This window comes from Heptranchias perlo, chromosome 9, assembly GCF_035084215.1.
Source record: "Heptranchias perlo isolate sHepPer1 chromosome 9, sHepPer1.hap1, whole genome shotgun sequence".
Lineage (NCBI taxonomy): Eukaryota > Metazoa > Chordata > Chondrichthyes > Hexanchiformes > Hexanchidae > Heptranchias > Heptranchias perlo.
Genome location: NC_090333.1, coordinates 57,465,443 through 57,480,625, shown reverse-complemented (window position 1 = coordinate 57,480,625; position 15,183 = coordinate 57,465,443). Strand labels below are relative to the sequence as shown.

The following is a 15,183-nucleotide window of genomic DNA, read 5'->3' as shown; positions in this document are numbered from 1 at the left end:
GTGAGACCACACCTGGAGTACTGCGTACAGTTCTGGTGCCCTTATTTAAGGAAGGTCATACTTGCATTGGAGGCAGTTCAGAGAAGGTTCACTAGGTTGATTCCGGGTATGGAAGGGTTGTCTTGTGAGGAAAGATTGAACAGGATGGGTCTATACTCATTGGAGTTTAGAAGAATGAGAGGAGATCTTATTGAAACATACAAGATTCTGAGGGGACTCGATAGGGTAGATGCTGAGAGGATGTTACCCCTCATGGGGGAATCTAAAACTAGGGGGCATAGTCTCAGAATAAGGGGTCGCCCGTTTAAGACGGAAATGAGGAGGAATTTCTTCTCCCAGAGGGTCGTGAATCTTTGGAATTCTTTACCCCAAAAAGCTGTGGAGGCTGAGTCATTGAATACATTCAAGGCTGAGTTAGACAAATTTTTGATCAGCAAGGGAATCAAAGGATATGGGGAAAGGGCGGGGAAGTGGAGTTGAGGTAAAAATCAGATCAGCCATGATCTCATTAAATGGCGAAGCAGGCTCGAGGGGCCGAATGGTCTACTCCTGCTCCTATCTCTTATGGTCTTATGGTCCTCATAAACTAAAAGAGAAGAGATAGAATTTCCCATGCAGATTAAGTTTCTTGGTAGCTTTGTTACAATTTCCTCCCTCTCAATTTTTTTCACCAATTTTTCTTTTTCTTCCTATTGTCCTCAGGCTCTGGCTCCTTCTGGTGTCTGGTTCCACAGATGCTAAACACCCTTTGGTACCTCCTCAAAATGTCCATTCTTCATCTGGGAGCCTAAGCAGTGAGTGTCAGCCGGCTTTTCTTCAATCCTGTCCACACACAAACACTTTCCAGTAGAGATCATTCAAGAGCAGGGACCCCTGGCTTATTACCCCTGGCTTATTTCCCCCTCTCTAGCACACAAGTGTTCAGGCAGACCCCAGGAATCTCAGCAAAGATGAGGCATTGAACCTGGGATCTTCTGCTGTGAGCAGCTCATCTATGTGCTGTTTTCAGCAACAAAGCAATCCAAGGAACCACTTTCTGGCACTATAAGTTCTCATCTCTACACACTAACCCCCCAACTAAGCAAACTAATATAGCAAGGAAATTAATTTTACCAATATTTTGTACATTTTAATTTGTTTCTACGGAGTATAGGGCAGGTTCTTGCGGATTTCAAGATTGCGCAGTAATGATTGATATCATGGGACATAAACATTGGTGCGTCCTCTCTATCACTATTAGAAGCTTGGAGTGTGACATCTTCACATTTAAACAGAATCTCAGTCCATAGTTTTAAAGGGCAGTATAATTCTGTGTTTGAATACTTTTTACATTTATTTCTTCAAGGAGACATAATAAGGAAAAGCCTCAAGTTCTTTGTGAAGAAATGACATGTCACAGGATTCAAACTTCCCCATTTTTTTCTGTTTGTGTTTTGGAGTTGGCCAGTCTATTTAAGACCTGTAAATAAAGGAGCAAAATTTAGAATCTCTAATCATTATTTGATCACAGCACTTTAGAATACAGTGTTCTGATTGACTGACTATGGTGCACACTTACTTCATTAAAGGTGGATTAGCAGCTAGTTAGTTGCTTCATTATATCCATAACTAATGATAGTTCTCAGTTGTTAAAATTTGAAGAAAAATTGACAATTATTAAGAAAAAGATCAAACCATACTTTTGCCAATATATATTTCTCAATAGACCACAGACAAGTCCTCGACTTTCCTTCCTTTTAACAGGATTCCTTTGTGTTTGATGTTTAAATTAAGAATTCTTTAACAATGTCAATAATTCAAAGGAAAGCTCCAGGCTCCAACGCCTGTTCAATGGACAGAAAGTCCCTCCAGTGCAATGTTCCCAGGACTAATTAACGTGGGTAGTTTCCAGTTGCCTGAAAGCTGCCATTGACTGCTTTGGAGAGATTCTTGGCTAATGTTTTAAAAAGATTTCTGACTTGTTGAAAGCTGGGAGCTATCCCCCGACCAAGGTAGGTGGCAAGCTGCCAGGTTTCTGTTGGTACCATTGTATAACTGTGTAGTGTGATTGATGGTGACACTAACCAATTGCGTATATCACGAAGACACCAGTTATATTCCTAGTCCAATCAGGCTAGTTAAGGGGAGGGTTGGCCACGGTAAAAATGGTGAATGTGATTGGCTCAAAACTTTTCTTTTCATCAATACATTTATGAAGTGCCAGGAGCTATGGCACAGGACAACATCAAGGTTTAAAGGAGTTGGAAAGAAGACAAGGCAGATAGAGAAACAGTGATTAGGTGATGCCAAGCCTATAGACTGCAGGAGGAAGGAAAGAGCGAAGGAGGTAAGGAGCTCCATAGTTTTCAGGCCTGAGAAAGGATAAGTCAGAGTAGGACACTTTATTCCAACTCAGTGAACAATGGGAGGATAAAAATTGGATGGAGAGCTGCGCAATGAAAAGGTGGGATGGGGAGGGACAATAAGATAAAGTTCAAGAGAGTGATTGGAAGAATGAGAAGTAGAGAGAGGGTGAGAGTTAAAAAAGGGCCTGACAATCAGGACACTGGCAAACCTTGCGGGACTTGGACGTGTCAGTGAGGGAAGATAGTGGTTTTACCATCCCAGGCCATCCAAGCAGATCCGCTACCTTTTGTTTTATTCATTCATGGGATGTGGACGTCGCTGGCAAGGCCAGTATTTATTGCCCATCCCTAATTGCCCTTGAGAAAGTGGTGGTGAGCCGCCTTCTTGAACCGCTGCAGTCCGTGTGGTGAAGGTTCTCCCACAGTGCTGTTAGGAAGGGAGTTCCAGGATTTTGACCCAGCGACAATGAAGGAACGGCGATATATTTCCAAGTCGGGATAGTGTGTGAATTGGAGGGGAACGTGCAGGTGGTGTTGTTCCCATGTGCCTGCTGCCCTTGTCCTTCTAGGTGGTAGAGGTTGTGAGTTTGGGAGGTGTTGTCGAAGAAGCCTTGGCGAGTTGCTGCAGTGCATCCTGTGGATGGTACACACTGCAGCCACAGTGCGCCGGTGGTGAAGGGAGTGAATGTTTAGGGTGGTGGATGGGGTGCCAATCAAGCGTGCTGCTTTGTCCTGGATGGTGTCGAGCTTCTTGAGTGTTGTTGGAGCTGTACTCATCCAGGCAAGTGGAGAGTATTCCATCACACTCCTGACTTGTGCCTTGTAGATAGTGGAAAGGCTTTGGGGAGTCAGGAGGTGAGTCACTCACCGCAGAATACCCAGCCTCTGACCTGCTGTTGTAGCCACAGAATTTATGTGGCTGGTCCAGTTAAGTTTCTGGTTAATGGTGACCCCCACGATGTTGATGGTGGGGGATTCGGCGATGGTAATGCCGTTGAATGTCAAGGGGAGGTGGTTAGATTCTCTTTTGTTGGTGATGGTCATTGCCTGGCACTTGTCTGGCACGAATGTTACTTGCCACTTATCAGCACAAGCCTGGTGTTGTCCAGGTCTTGCTGCATGCGGGCACAGACTGCTTCATTATCTATGGAGTTGCGAATGGAACTGAACACTGTGCAATCATCAGCGAACATCTCCATTTCTGACCTTATGATGGAGGGAAGGTCATTGATGAAGCAGCTGAAGATGGTTGGGCCTAGGACACTGCCCTGAGGAACTCCTGCAGCAATGTCCTGGGGCTGAGATGATTGGCCTCCAACAACCATTACCATCTTCCTTTGTGCTGGGTATGACTCCAGCCACTGGAGAGTTTTCCCCCTGATTCCCATTGACTTCAATTTTACTAGGGCTCCTTGGTGCCACACTCGCTGAAATGCTGCCTTGATGTCAAGGGCAGTCACTCTCACCTCACCTCTGGAATTCAGCTCTTTTGCCCATGTTTGGACTAAGGCTGTAATCAGGTCTGGAGCCGAGTGGTCCTGGCGGAACCCAAACCGAGCATCGGTGAGCAGGTTATTGGTGAGTAAGTGCCGCTTGATAGCACTGTCGACGACACCTTCCATCACTTTGCTGATGATTGAGAGTAGACTGATGGGCGGTAATTGGCCGGATTGGATTTGTCCTGCTTTTTGTGGACAGGACATACCTGGGCAATTTTCCACATTGTCGGGTCGATGCCAGTGTTGTAGCTGTACTGGAACAGTTTGGCTAGAGGCACGGCTAGTTCTGGAGCACAAGTCTTCAGCAATACAGCCGGGACATTGTTAGCCACATAGTTAAACTAGGAGCTAAAGCTGGAATTGTATTGGCTGCAGTCATCGTTCCATTTGCCAACCCAATTATTTAAACATTGAGAAAGCAGCCAATAGGACAGCAGTCTTTTTACACAGGTATATATATATAAAGCGTTACCTTACAGGTGAAAAACGTCTCTGCATTACTGGAAAACAAATACAGAAAAGATATTCATGTTATATACACGTACATTTCAGCTCTTAAATAACTGAAGTATTGTGTAATAAATTTGGATCAATGTGTATTTGAAGAACAACTTTCAAACTGATTATTGTGATAGATCTGAAATCTCCTTTCCACAGAATTCAATCACGCATCAGTTACAATAATTTTGTTTGATTTTTTATTTTAAATTCTGCAATTTATTGGGACATAACAACTAATTTACAGTGGAACTTCCATTATCTGCCGTCCTGCTATATACCAGAATTTTCTCAATAAAAAGCCTTGAGCAAGAAGGTATTTGGTACAAGGATCTTTGCAAAAGCATAGAGCTTGAGCACAGAGGTTGGCAAAGACAGAGAGTTACCCTCTAACAGAATGAAATGCTAATAGAGTGAGGACTTTCAACTGGGAATTTGATGAGTGTGGGAATTAGGTGCAGAGGGGGAAGGAGGTGCTAAGTGATTTAAACCAAGAAACTATAAACTAACCTATCAACTTTTAAAAGTTAAATAAAAAAAACATAACATTTAAAAAAAAGACTAAGACTGAGTGGAGCATAAAGGGAGCATTGCGAGGAATCAAAAATCAAGGAAAAGTCAAAAAGTTACATCACAAGACAAGGAGGAGTGCCGAGGGTAAGTCAGTAAGTATTTAGTTCATTGGTTAGTGTTTTTAGTGGTTATTGTTCTTCATGGTTAGTGTCTTTCGTGGTTGGTTAGTGTTTTTTAGTGGTTAGTGTTTTAGTGTTCGATAAATGGTGAATTGCCTTAAAGCTGAAAAAACAGTTTAACTGTAGCTAACATGGCAGGACAGCTGGGGCCTGTCGCACGCACATCCTGTGCCATGTGGGAACTCCAGAACACTTTGTGTGTCTTGGAAAACCACATGTGCAGGAAGTGCCACCATCTGTTCGAGCTCGAGCTCACAGTTTCTGAGCTTGAGAGGTGGCTGGCGTCACTACGCTGAATACGGGAAGCTGAGAGTTTCGTGGATAGCATGTTTCAGGAGCTGGACACCCCGCAGCTACAGAGCGTTCAGGTGGAGAGGGAGTGGGTGACCACCAGACAGACTAGGAGGAACAGGCAGTCAGTGCAGGAGTCCTCTGGGAGTATGGCACTCACAAACAGGTATTCAGTGTTGAATACCAGTGAGGGTGTTTACATCTCGGGGGAGTGCAGTCAGGAGCAAATACATGGCACCGCGGGTGACTCGGCTACACAAGGGGGCAAAAGAAATGCAATTGTTATAGGGGATAGTCAGAGGGATAGACAGGTGTTTCTGCAACCGCTGACGTGAGTCCCACATGGTGTGTTGCCTCCCTGGTGCCAGGGTAAAGGACATCACAGAGGGTGCAGAACATTTTGAGTGGGGAAGGGGAACAGCCAGAAGTCGTGGTCCATTTGGGAACCAATGACATAGGAAGGAAAAGGGTTGAGGTCCTACAGTCAGAGTTTCAGGAGCTAGGAAAGAAGTTAAAAAGCAGGACCTCAAAGGTAGTAATCTCTGGATTGCTTCCAGTGCTAGTGACTATAGGAATAGTAGGATAAGACAGGTAAAGGCGTGGCTGGAGAAATGGTGCAGGAGGGAGGGCTTCAGATTCCTGGGGCAGTGGGACCAGTTCTGGGGCAGGAGGGATCTGTTCAAGATGTACGGGTTGCACCTCAACAAAGCTAGGACTTTGCGGGGAGGTTAACTAGTGCTGCGGGGGAGGGTTTAAACTAATTTGTAGGGGGATGGGCACCAGGATGTAACATTAGAAAGGAGAAACAAGGGGCACAGAGGACTGGGAGGGACAAGTAGCATTAGAGTAAAGAATAGTTCAGAAATAGGAGGGATCAGACAGGGGGAAAATGCAAGGCAATCTAAGATAAACGCACATAACATGATAAATAAGGTTGGTGAGCTAAAGGCTCAAGTCGCCACATGGGACTATGATATAGAGGCAATAGCAGAGAACTGGCTCAAAGAAGGGAGGATTGGGTACCTAATATTCCTGGCTACAAGGCATTCAGGAAAGATAGGGAAGGAAAGAAAGGAGGGGAGGTGGCAGTATTGATAAAAGAAACTATTATAGCACTGGAAAGGGATGATGAGGGTCAAAAACAGAATCTATTTGGTTAGACTTAAGGAACAATAGAGGAGCTATTACACTACTGGATGTACACCATAAGCCACTAAATAGTGGGAAGAAGATAGAGGAGAAAATTCACAGGCAAATTACAGAAAGATGCAAGAACTATAGAGTAGTGATAATGTGGGACTTCAACCATCCCAATATAGACTGGGACAGAAACAATGTAAAGGGCAAAGAGGGGGAGGAATTCTTGAAATGTGTTCAAGAGAAATTTCTGGAACAGTGTGTTTCCAGCCCAATGAGGAAGGAAACAGTATGGATCTAGTTCTGGGGAATGAAGTGGGGCAGGTGGAGCATGTTTCAATGGGGGAAGCATTTGGGGAACAGTGAGCATAATATCATTAGGTTTAGAATAGTTATGGAAAAGGATAAGGAACAATCAAATGTGAAAATGCTTAACTGGAGAAGGGCAAATTTCAGTGAGTTAAAACGGAATCTTGCCCAGGTGGATTGGAATCAAAAATTGGAAGGCAAAATAGTAATTGAACGATGGGAGGCCTTCATGGAGGCATTGATTCGGGTACAGAGTAGACACATCCAAAGCCAGAGCTCCCTGGATGACTAAAGATATAGGGCATGATTTTGACCCCGAGCCAGAGTACGGGTTTCCCAGATGTCCTTACGATTTTGACGGAAGGACGTCTTTTATTTTTTTTGTCGGTTTCCCATCTGATTGACTGGCTGATTGACAGGCTGGTCTCAGTCAGATGGGAGACCAGCCAGGGAGAGGACATGTTCAGGTAATGGATGGGGGGGGGGGCATGGGGAACATGGGTGGGTATGGGTTGGCACAGGGGCATGGGTTGGCACGGGGTCACAGGGGGAGTCAGTCATGGGTGGAGGCGTCGGGGTCAGTCACGGGGGGTGTCAGGATCGGGGGCGGGGTTTGTGCACGTTGAGGGGGGTTCGAGGGTCATCACGGGGGTCCGCGATCATTGGGGGGGTCACTGCAGATAGGTTTGTTGGGCCTGGGAGAAGCACTCCAGCTCCTCCGGGCCCACAAGCTATGCCATTCTTTGCATTTACCAGTTAGTCTCGGGACTTCTCGCCTCCTTTCACATGGCATGAAGGAGAAGGCCCGGGAGTCCCGGTCCTCCGGGGTTGAAATCGGAAAGTGTAGAGAAATGGAAGTCCGCAGCCACATTATGAACGGTTTTAATAGAGTAAATAAAGAGAAACTGTTTCCAGTGGCAGAAAGGTCGATAACCGGTGGACACAGATTTAAGGTGATCGACAAAAGAACCAGAGGCGACATGAGGAAACATTTTTTTACACAGCGAGTTGTTGTAATGTGGAATGAACTTCCTGAAAGGGTGGTGGAAACAGATTCAATAATAACTTTCAAAAGGGAATTGGATAAATACTTGAAGGGAAAACATTTACTAAAATTTTCTAACTGGGCTATGAGGAAGGAGCAGGGGAATGGGACTAATTGGATAGCTCTTTCAAAGAGCTGGCACAGGCATGATAGGCCAAATGGCCTCCCTCTGAGCTGTACCTACTATGATACACTGCCTTACTGCACATCTCACTAACCCCAATCTCCTGCTGTCTAATATGACCTCGTCCAAGAAAGATTGAATTCAGTTTCTGTTATTTGTATGGCTCTTGTCTTTGTATTTACGTGCCAAAGCTATTACGGTACCATAGGTTCATGACTAAAATTTGGGAAGTTTCGATTACCCACTAATCTCCAATACCCATCAGTTGAGATCTCCTTCATTATGGCAGATTATGCAGGTCCCGCTGTGTAAGAACATAAAAAAACAGGCAACGAAAACAAGGTCATTGAGAACATCAAGCTTGATCCTTCCACAGAATTTGTACAATCTATCATGGACTCCACTCCACCCATTTAATCTCGTGAGTTAAGGTTGTGCATAGTTTCTTCCTTAACCCCTACAATGTAAATCAAGATCAGGGAAAACTCCAGAATATCTAACTGAGGTTATTCATTCTTGACATGTTGCGTTCTTGGAGACGACATTGTTTTGGTGTCAGCAGCTCAGGATCTGTCACGTTGAACTCACTATCTGATCATCTCCACCCGTACTTATATTTATAATCCTCAAACCCATTCCAGACCTGATGTTCCTCCAGCCGTTTTTAATCTCAAATCTTGAAGTTGATAGATTCCTGTCTCTGTGACTCCATTCAAAATGGCAGCTTAAATGAGATAAACTGGAAGATCTTATCTAACTTGCACAGGAACTAGCCACTTGTTACCACAGAAAAATCTAATAAATTGGTAAACAGATGTTAAGACCAAAACTGAGCCACATTGTGCTAGGGTTTAAGCTTGGCTCAGTTAGCCTGAGTCAGAAGGTTGTGGGTTCAAGCTCTGCTCCAGGACTTGGAACACCTAACTTAGCCTGACTCTCCATTGCAGTACTAAAAGAGTGTTGCATTATCCGAGATGCTGTTATCCAAGGCCCGATTGGAAGAACAAGGAGTTGTCCTGGTCAACATTCCTCCCACAACCAACAGGACCAATAAAACAGATTAACTGTTCGTGTGCAAAATGGCTGCTGTGTTTGGCTAGGTAACAACAGTTGCAAAGCTCTGAAATGAGGCCCACTGCTTGTTCCGAGATGCAGACTGTAAATAGTATTGTGTATCCTGCTTACCAGCTTTATATTTTTACATACTATTTCGTCCTTTCTTTCAGGTTTTACTCAACATCAAACATCATCGATAGATTGTTAGATTTTTGGACACTAAGGGAATCAAGGGATATGGGGATAGGGTGGGAAAGTAAAGTTGAGGTAGAACATCAGCCATGATTTTATTGAATGGCGGAGCAAACTTGAGGGGGCGTATGGCCTATTCTTGCTCCGATTTCTTATGCTCTTATCATTCCCTGTCTGGGCAGGCAGTCTGGCCTCAAACCTCTATCATTGCTATTTGGTCATCAATTATTCATTAATGTGTTTGAAGTCTCATTAAGCTATTAAATTTCTCCCAGTTATATTAATAGCCCATAGACAAAACCAACACACAGGATGTGTACACTTCAGCAGAGAGAGAACTTTGGTTACTAACCCATCAAAGAATAAAAGTAGAAATGTTTTTAAAAAGTGTTACCTTTCTTTCGATAGTGTTTGATAATCCAGATAACAAAAGTCACAGAAATTAAGCCAGCTGATACAGCAGCAGCAATGAGGATGACTTCTGTAGATTTGTACTGTTCCTGCTGGGTGCCTAAAACACAAACAAAAAGCTGTAAATATGACAGCTAGAATATAGAAAATTGAGAGAACATGAAGATGTGGGGCTGAGTTAGACAGAGCAGGAAAGTTCCACTTATGGTTCGTGATGTGGGCTGAGTCAGTTGATCTCAGCTAAAGTGGAAAGAGAGGGGCCAGAATTAGCTTGAGCTGGGGGTAAGGAGAAGAAAAAAATAATCAGCCAGCAAGCCAGCTGCTGGTTACTATCCAATTACTGCTGCTGGAAAATAAATGTGTGTGTGTGTGATTTGTGAGGACAGGATAGGACTGGATTGTGATGCCCCACATGGGAATAGGATGGCTATCTGAACTTGGAGGTGACAGTGTTCCCATGCACCTGCTGCCCTTGTCCTTTTGGGTGGTGGAGGTCGCGGGTATGGAAGGTGCTGCTGAAGAAGCCTTGGTGAGTTGCTGCACGGCATCCTATAGATAGTACACACTGCAGCCAGGTGTACGGAGGAAGGAAGTTTAATCTTAGGGGGGTATTTTCCACAGTACACAGTGAACATAGCATTGTATACATGACACATTGATATTCACCCACTGGTGAAGTGCTGATCAAGCAGACTGCTTTGTCTTAGATGGTTTCGAGCTTCTTGAGTGTTGTTGAAGCTATACCCATCCAGGCAAGCGGAGAGTATTCCATCACACTCCTGACTTGTGCCTTGAAGGTGGTGGAGAGGCTTTGGGGAGTCAGGAGGTGAGCCACTCGCCACAGCATAATGCACCTATTAGCAGCAACACATGAAAGCTCAAACAAAAATTAACCACATCCTTTCCCGGCAGCAGAGGTGGATCCTAGTGTCGAGGCAGAGTGTGGGGAGGTTGTGGCAAGTGGACACAATCCTTCACATTTTCTGGTTATGCCCAAAGCTTGATTCCTTCTTACAAAATTACTGACATGCATAAATTCACCAAAAAGGCAACTGAGTCGGGTCCAGCTCACTGGCTCTTGGGCCTTCCCGTTGCGACTCACCCATCCCTCCAAACCACAATGCATGGGGTCTGGAGGGGTGGGTGCCTTCCAATGGCAGCTCGGGCTGCATCCCACTGAGGTAGCGGCTGGTGGACCTCTCCCTGTCCACCCGGTCAACGTAGATTGAGGCACTAGGGAAGAACGTCCAGTCCAAAAACATCATGTACATCCTGAGGCTGACCCAAGAGAAATGCTTTGATACCTGGTCCCAGCTCCTAACCCACCACCAGGGCCTGGTTGATATGTCAATGGTAGTCTCCACACGAGCTGCACACTCAACATTTGGAGTTTGCTCCTTTCCATTGAATTTGATAGCTTTCAAAGCCCCGGTGGCACAACCAAAACCCATCAGGCACCAATACAGGAATGAGCAAGCAGTACACAGTGCCATTCACGGAAATCAGTCCCCAGGTCACAAGGTGCCATATATACTATACTATGTTCACTGTGCGCTGTTAATGTAATGTCTGCAGTATGTTGTAAATCAAGAACAATTGCAAGTAATAAAAATTGTAACTGTTAAGAATACCAAAGGTTAAACCTCAAATGAAAGAAGCTTATTATCAGGAGCAGACTACAAACTCAGTGCCACAATTCCTGAAATTCCTACAATTAATCCTAATATCAGCGGTTGCTCATGCAGTATAAATGATTAGAAATAAGGTTTTGATTACTCTCAGAGTAAAAATAAGGGAATTATGTTACAGTTCTAAAGTAGAATAGGAACGATATATTTTCTGCCAATTACTAATATAAGACAATAGTGGAAAATATCCCAAGAGACTGGTATTACACATATAGAAGAATGTCGCTTTCCAATGTTATGTTGTACACTTATTTGAAAACCCAGTACAATAACATCAAAGACAAATGAAGATGAATGATACATTTGAGATTTTTAAACTCTTTTTTTAACATTTTATCTCTCCAACTCCTGATGGCATGAACTCATCATCGATACTCATCTGTACCCCAGCATGATTCAACACCCTCAGTGGAAGGAATGGGACCGAATTGTGGAAACAAAAACACATTTTAAAACAGGAACCATAATAATCTAGTTCACACATTACCTTCACAGGCAGGTATTGGTGCTGACCATGTTCCAGAGCCCTCACATTGCAGATTCACTGACCCATTCAGTGAGAACCCTTCCACACAGCCAAAGTCACAAGTTGAGTTGTAACTGAAGTTTCCCATCGGATGGGAACAGTTCATGTTCCCATTTCTAGAAATCTTTGGGACATCGCATTTCACAGCTGGAATGGAAGATTGAGAATTGAATATTACTTGCATTTTTGTAAAAACTTATCATGTTGGAATGTCTCAAAGCACTTTACACAGCGCAGTGACAATCATTATGTGGGCAAAAACTACAGCTTATTCTGCACCGACAGCATCTCACAAATAGAACGATATCAGGAGGACACCCTGAATAGGTGCCTTGGGGCCTTTAACCTTCACCCAAACAGGCAGACGGGACCTGAGTTTAACATCTCATTTGACTGTGTAGCAACTCCTTCAGTTTGCACTGGAATATCGACCTAGATCGTGCATTCACTCATGCTGTGGGGAGGTGACCCACAACCTTCTGAGTATTCAACCAACTAAACCAAGCTGACAAATGCATATCCGTATCACTCCTCATAATTTAAACGCTGCTTTGTATAAAATTAGGTTGCTACCACATTTATAAAGTGTACCTTTTAGAAGAGAAACTTTTCTTAAACTTTATTAATAAGAATTGTATTCTAAATTGTGGATAATGGACTTAAGTTGAAGATTAATTAACATTTTAGGTATCCATTAGAAAAAGTGTGCTGGCTAATGATGAACGATAAACAGATTTATCTCAGAATATGCATTATATTCGAGACCTAAGACTCTACCTTCACAGTTCGGGATTGGTGCTGACCATTCTCCAGTCGCTCCACACTTCAGTCTGTCTGATCCTCGGAGCTCAAACCCTTTGGCACAGCTAAAGTCACATGTTGAGTTGTAACTGAAATCTCCGATGGGATGAGAACAATTCTTGAACCTTTGCCCGGGAATCTCCAAACTTCCACATTTCACAGCTGAAGTGTAAATTAAGAAGCTTGACAGTAAATTCACTGATGCCGCCCTCCCGACGGGGAGCCACACTCAAAAGGAGTGCGGGCCAGAGATATGGGGCCACAACAATGTAGTGCTGATTCTCTGACCTGCGCTTCCTTTGAGTGCAGCTCCGCGCTGGGGGTACTGCATTGCTGAATTTACCCTTTGACATAAATTCAAACACACAATAGTATTATGAAGTTAATTTAAAATAATATATATTGAATTCTTTTAGCCACTGAAAGGCAGGCAACGTAATCACTAGTGGGGCTCTGCCTAATATGATAACTGGGTTTGCATCCCTCGCTCTTACATTGAACCAGAATATGCTCTCACTACACTATTACCGAGAACTAGACTGAGGCCTCGCAATTCCTGGGGCTGGAGTTAGCGTAAGTGCATCTACGGTCAGAGGGGGTGATCCCGGAATATGGGCCAGATCACAGCTCCACCAGGATTCTGCCCCATTTGGACTGGCAATTTAAATTCTGGTCGGGGTGGTGGGGGGGGGGGGTATCTTCTGTCCGAGTTCCCTACTCCATGGGGGTATGTGATGGGGAGGAGGGAGGTCCCGGGCATTTCCAGAAAATTCCTCCTTTTACACCTTTGAAAGGCGTCAATGGAACGTACCAGTTGAGACCTGGCACAAGTTCCTTTGAGGCCTTCTATACAGCAAACCTTTCTCTAGAGTAAGGTATTCAACCCTGTTTTGGGGGGTGGGGTGGGGGGGTTGTCGATTACTTTCTATAATAAGAGTGGTTCCAGTGAGAGACGAAGAGTTTTGAAAAAGTAATTTCTTTTCAGTCCACGATTGATCAGCTCGGGCCCGGTCAGGCAGTGTTGATGCACCCTTGTAGGTGCTGATGGCCCACCTGGGCTATGCAAATGACTCTGCCCTTGGGATTTGGGACAGGGGGTATAATTTTAACCTAACCCGCTGGGTGGGAAACAGAGAGACTTGGGAAGGGCTTTCGTTTCACACACTGCCCGATTTGACTCTCCAGTAATGTCAATGGAGAGTCAAATCGGGCAGGTTGTAAAGCGGGATCCTGGGCCGAACCTGACTGCATCCCACCAGGCGGGTTAGATTAAAATTACGCCCAGGATCTCTGTCCTTGGATGAGAACGGGTGGGGGTTCCACTCTGCGGCACTTATGCTGGTGCTGTTGGTCCTCACGAGTTTCGAGATCTGGGACTCTACCTTCACAGTTGGGGATTGGTGCTGACCATTCTCCAGATGCTCCACACTCCAGTCTGTCTGATCCTCGGAGCTCAAACCCTTCGGCACAGCTGAAGTCACACGTTGAACTGTAACTGAAATCTCCGATGGGATGGGAACAATTCTTGAATCTTTGTCCAGAAATCTCCAGACTTCCGCATTTCACAACTGAAACATATAAATTAAGAAGCTTGACAATAAATTCACTGATGCCGCCCTCCCAACGGGGAACCACTCTTGAAAGGAGTGCGGGCCAGAGATATGGGGCACAATTTTAAAAGAAATCTGCGGGGGCAGGGGTGGGGGCCAAAGAAAATTGGGATTTTTTGGAGCGGGCAGAATCCTGGCTCCAACCCGCTGAAGAACGCACACGACCCAGAGTCATCGAGGTGTACGCGTGTTCCCGAACCCGGAAGTCCCGCCGGCAATTAAAGCCGGCGGGACAATATTTAAAGCAGTAAATCAAGTACTTAAAGTATTTGAAATGTCCATAAATCCAATTAACAAAGAAGGCAAACGATTTTAATTCTGCCTCAATGTGTTTCCCGTGCTGTGTGAAACACGGCATTGGAAAGTAGTTGTGTTTCAGCCAGCAGCCATTTGGACATTTAAATCCCTGTTTGACAGATGGGGATAAAAGATGAGTTATTGCAGCAGGGCACTCAGTTCTCTCAGACAAACTTTTAGCTGGGAGATCTTTGCGTTCAGACTGAAAATTCTTGGTTTCCATTCAGAACTGTTCCGTTTACACATATTTACCAACTTTTCAGACCCCCTCAAACTGACACCATCAGGATTAGGGGGTGGGGGGGCGCGATGACTACATTCACCAGTACATCCGAGGATGAGGAACATCACCACCCTCACCAGCCACTGAGTGCACTTCTGCCACTTGTAGCTTTACAACACAGTGCTGTGCCACAGGCACCTGCACAAGATCACAGAGGGGAACAACAGAGGGACCGACGTCGCAGGAGGCACTGCCCTCGTCAGAGGGTCTACAGACCGAGGCTCAGCTTCCTGGACTCTCTGAGGAGCAGTACCTATGGATGCTGAGAGTGGTCAGGTGGTCACAGACACCTGCAGCCTCCTTCATGCCGAGCTGTTCCCGGCTGGGCCTGGCAGCATCTCATTACCCGTCGCTGTTAAAGTGACCATCGCCCTCAACT

General features: G+C 44.9%; 1 protein-coding gene across 1 annotated transcript in view; it reads right to left on the bottom strand.

Moving 5' to 3' along the window:
* Positions 1 to 349: 349 nt before the first annotated feature.
* Positions 350 to 15,183, bottom strand: part of LOC137325427 (P-selectin-like) — a 29,311-nt gene continuing 14,477 nt past the window's right edge. The window contains exons 5-10 of the mRNA XM_067990530.1: positions 13,997 to 14,182; positions 12,591 to 12,776; positions 11,775 to 11,960; positions 9,583 to 9,699; positions 4,317 to 4,344; positions 350 to 1,459 (exon numbers count right to left, since the gene is read on the bottom strand). Coding sequence (XP_067846631.1) covers positions 1,453 to 1,459; positions 4,317 to 4,344; positions 9,583 to 9,699; positions 11,775 to 11,960; positions 12,591 to 12,776; positions 13,997 to 14,182 — 710 coding nt within the window. The 3' untranslated portion in view covers positions 350 to 1,452. The remainder of the gene's footprint in view (positions 1,460 to 4,316; positions 4,345 to 9,582; positions 9,700 to 11,774; positions 11,961 to 12,590; positions 12,777 to 13,996; positions 14,183 to 15,183) is intronic.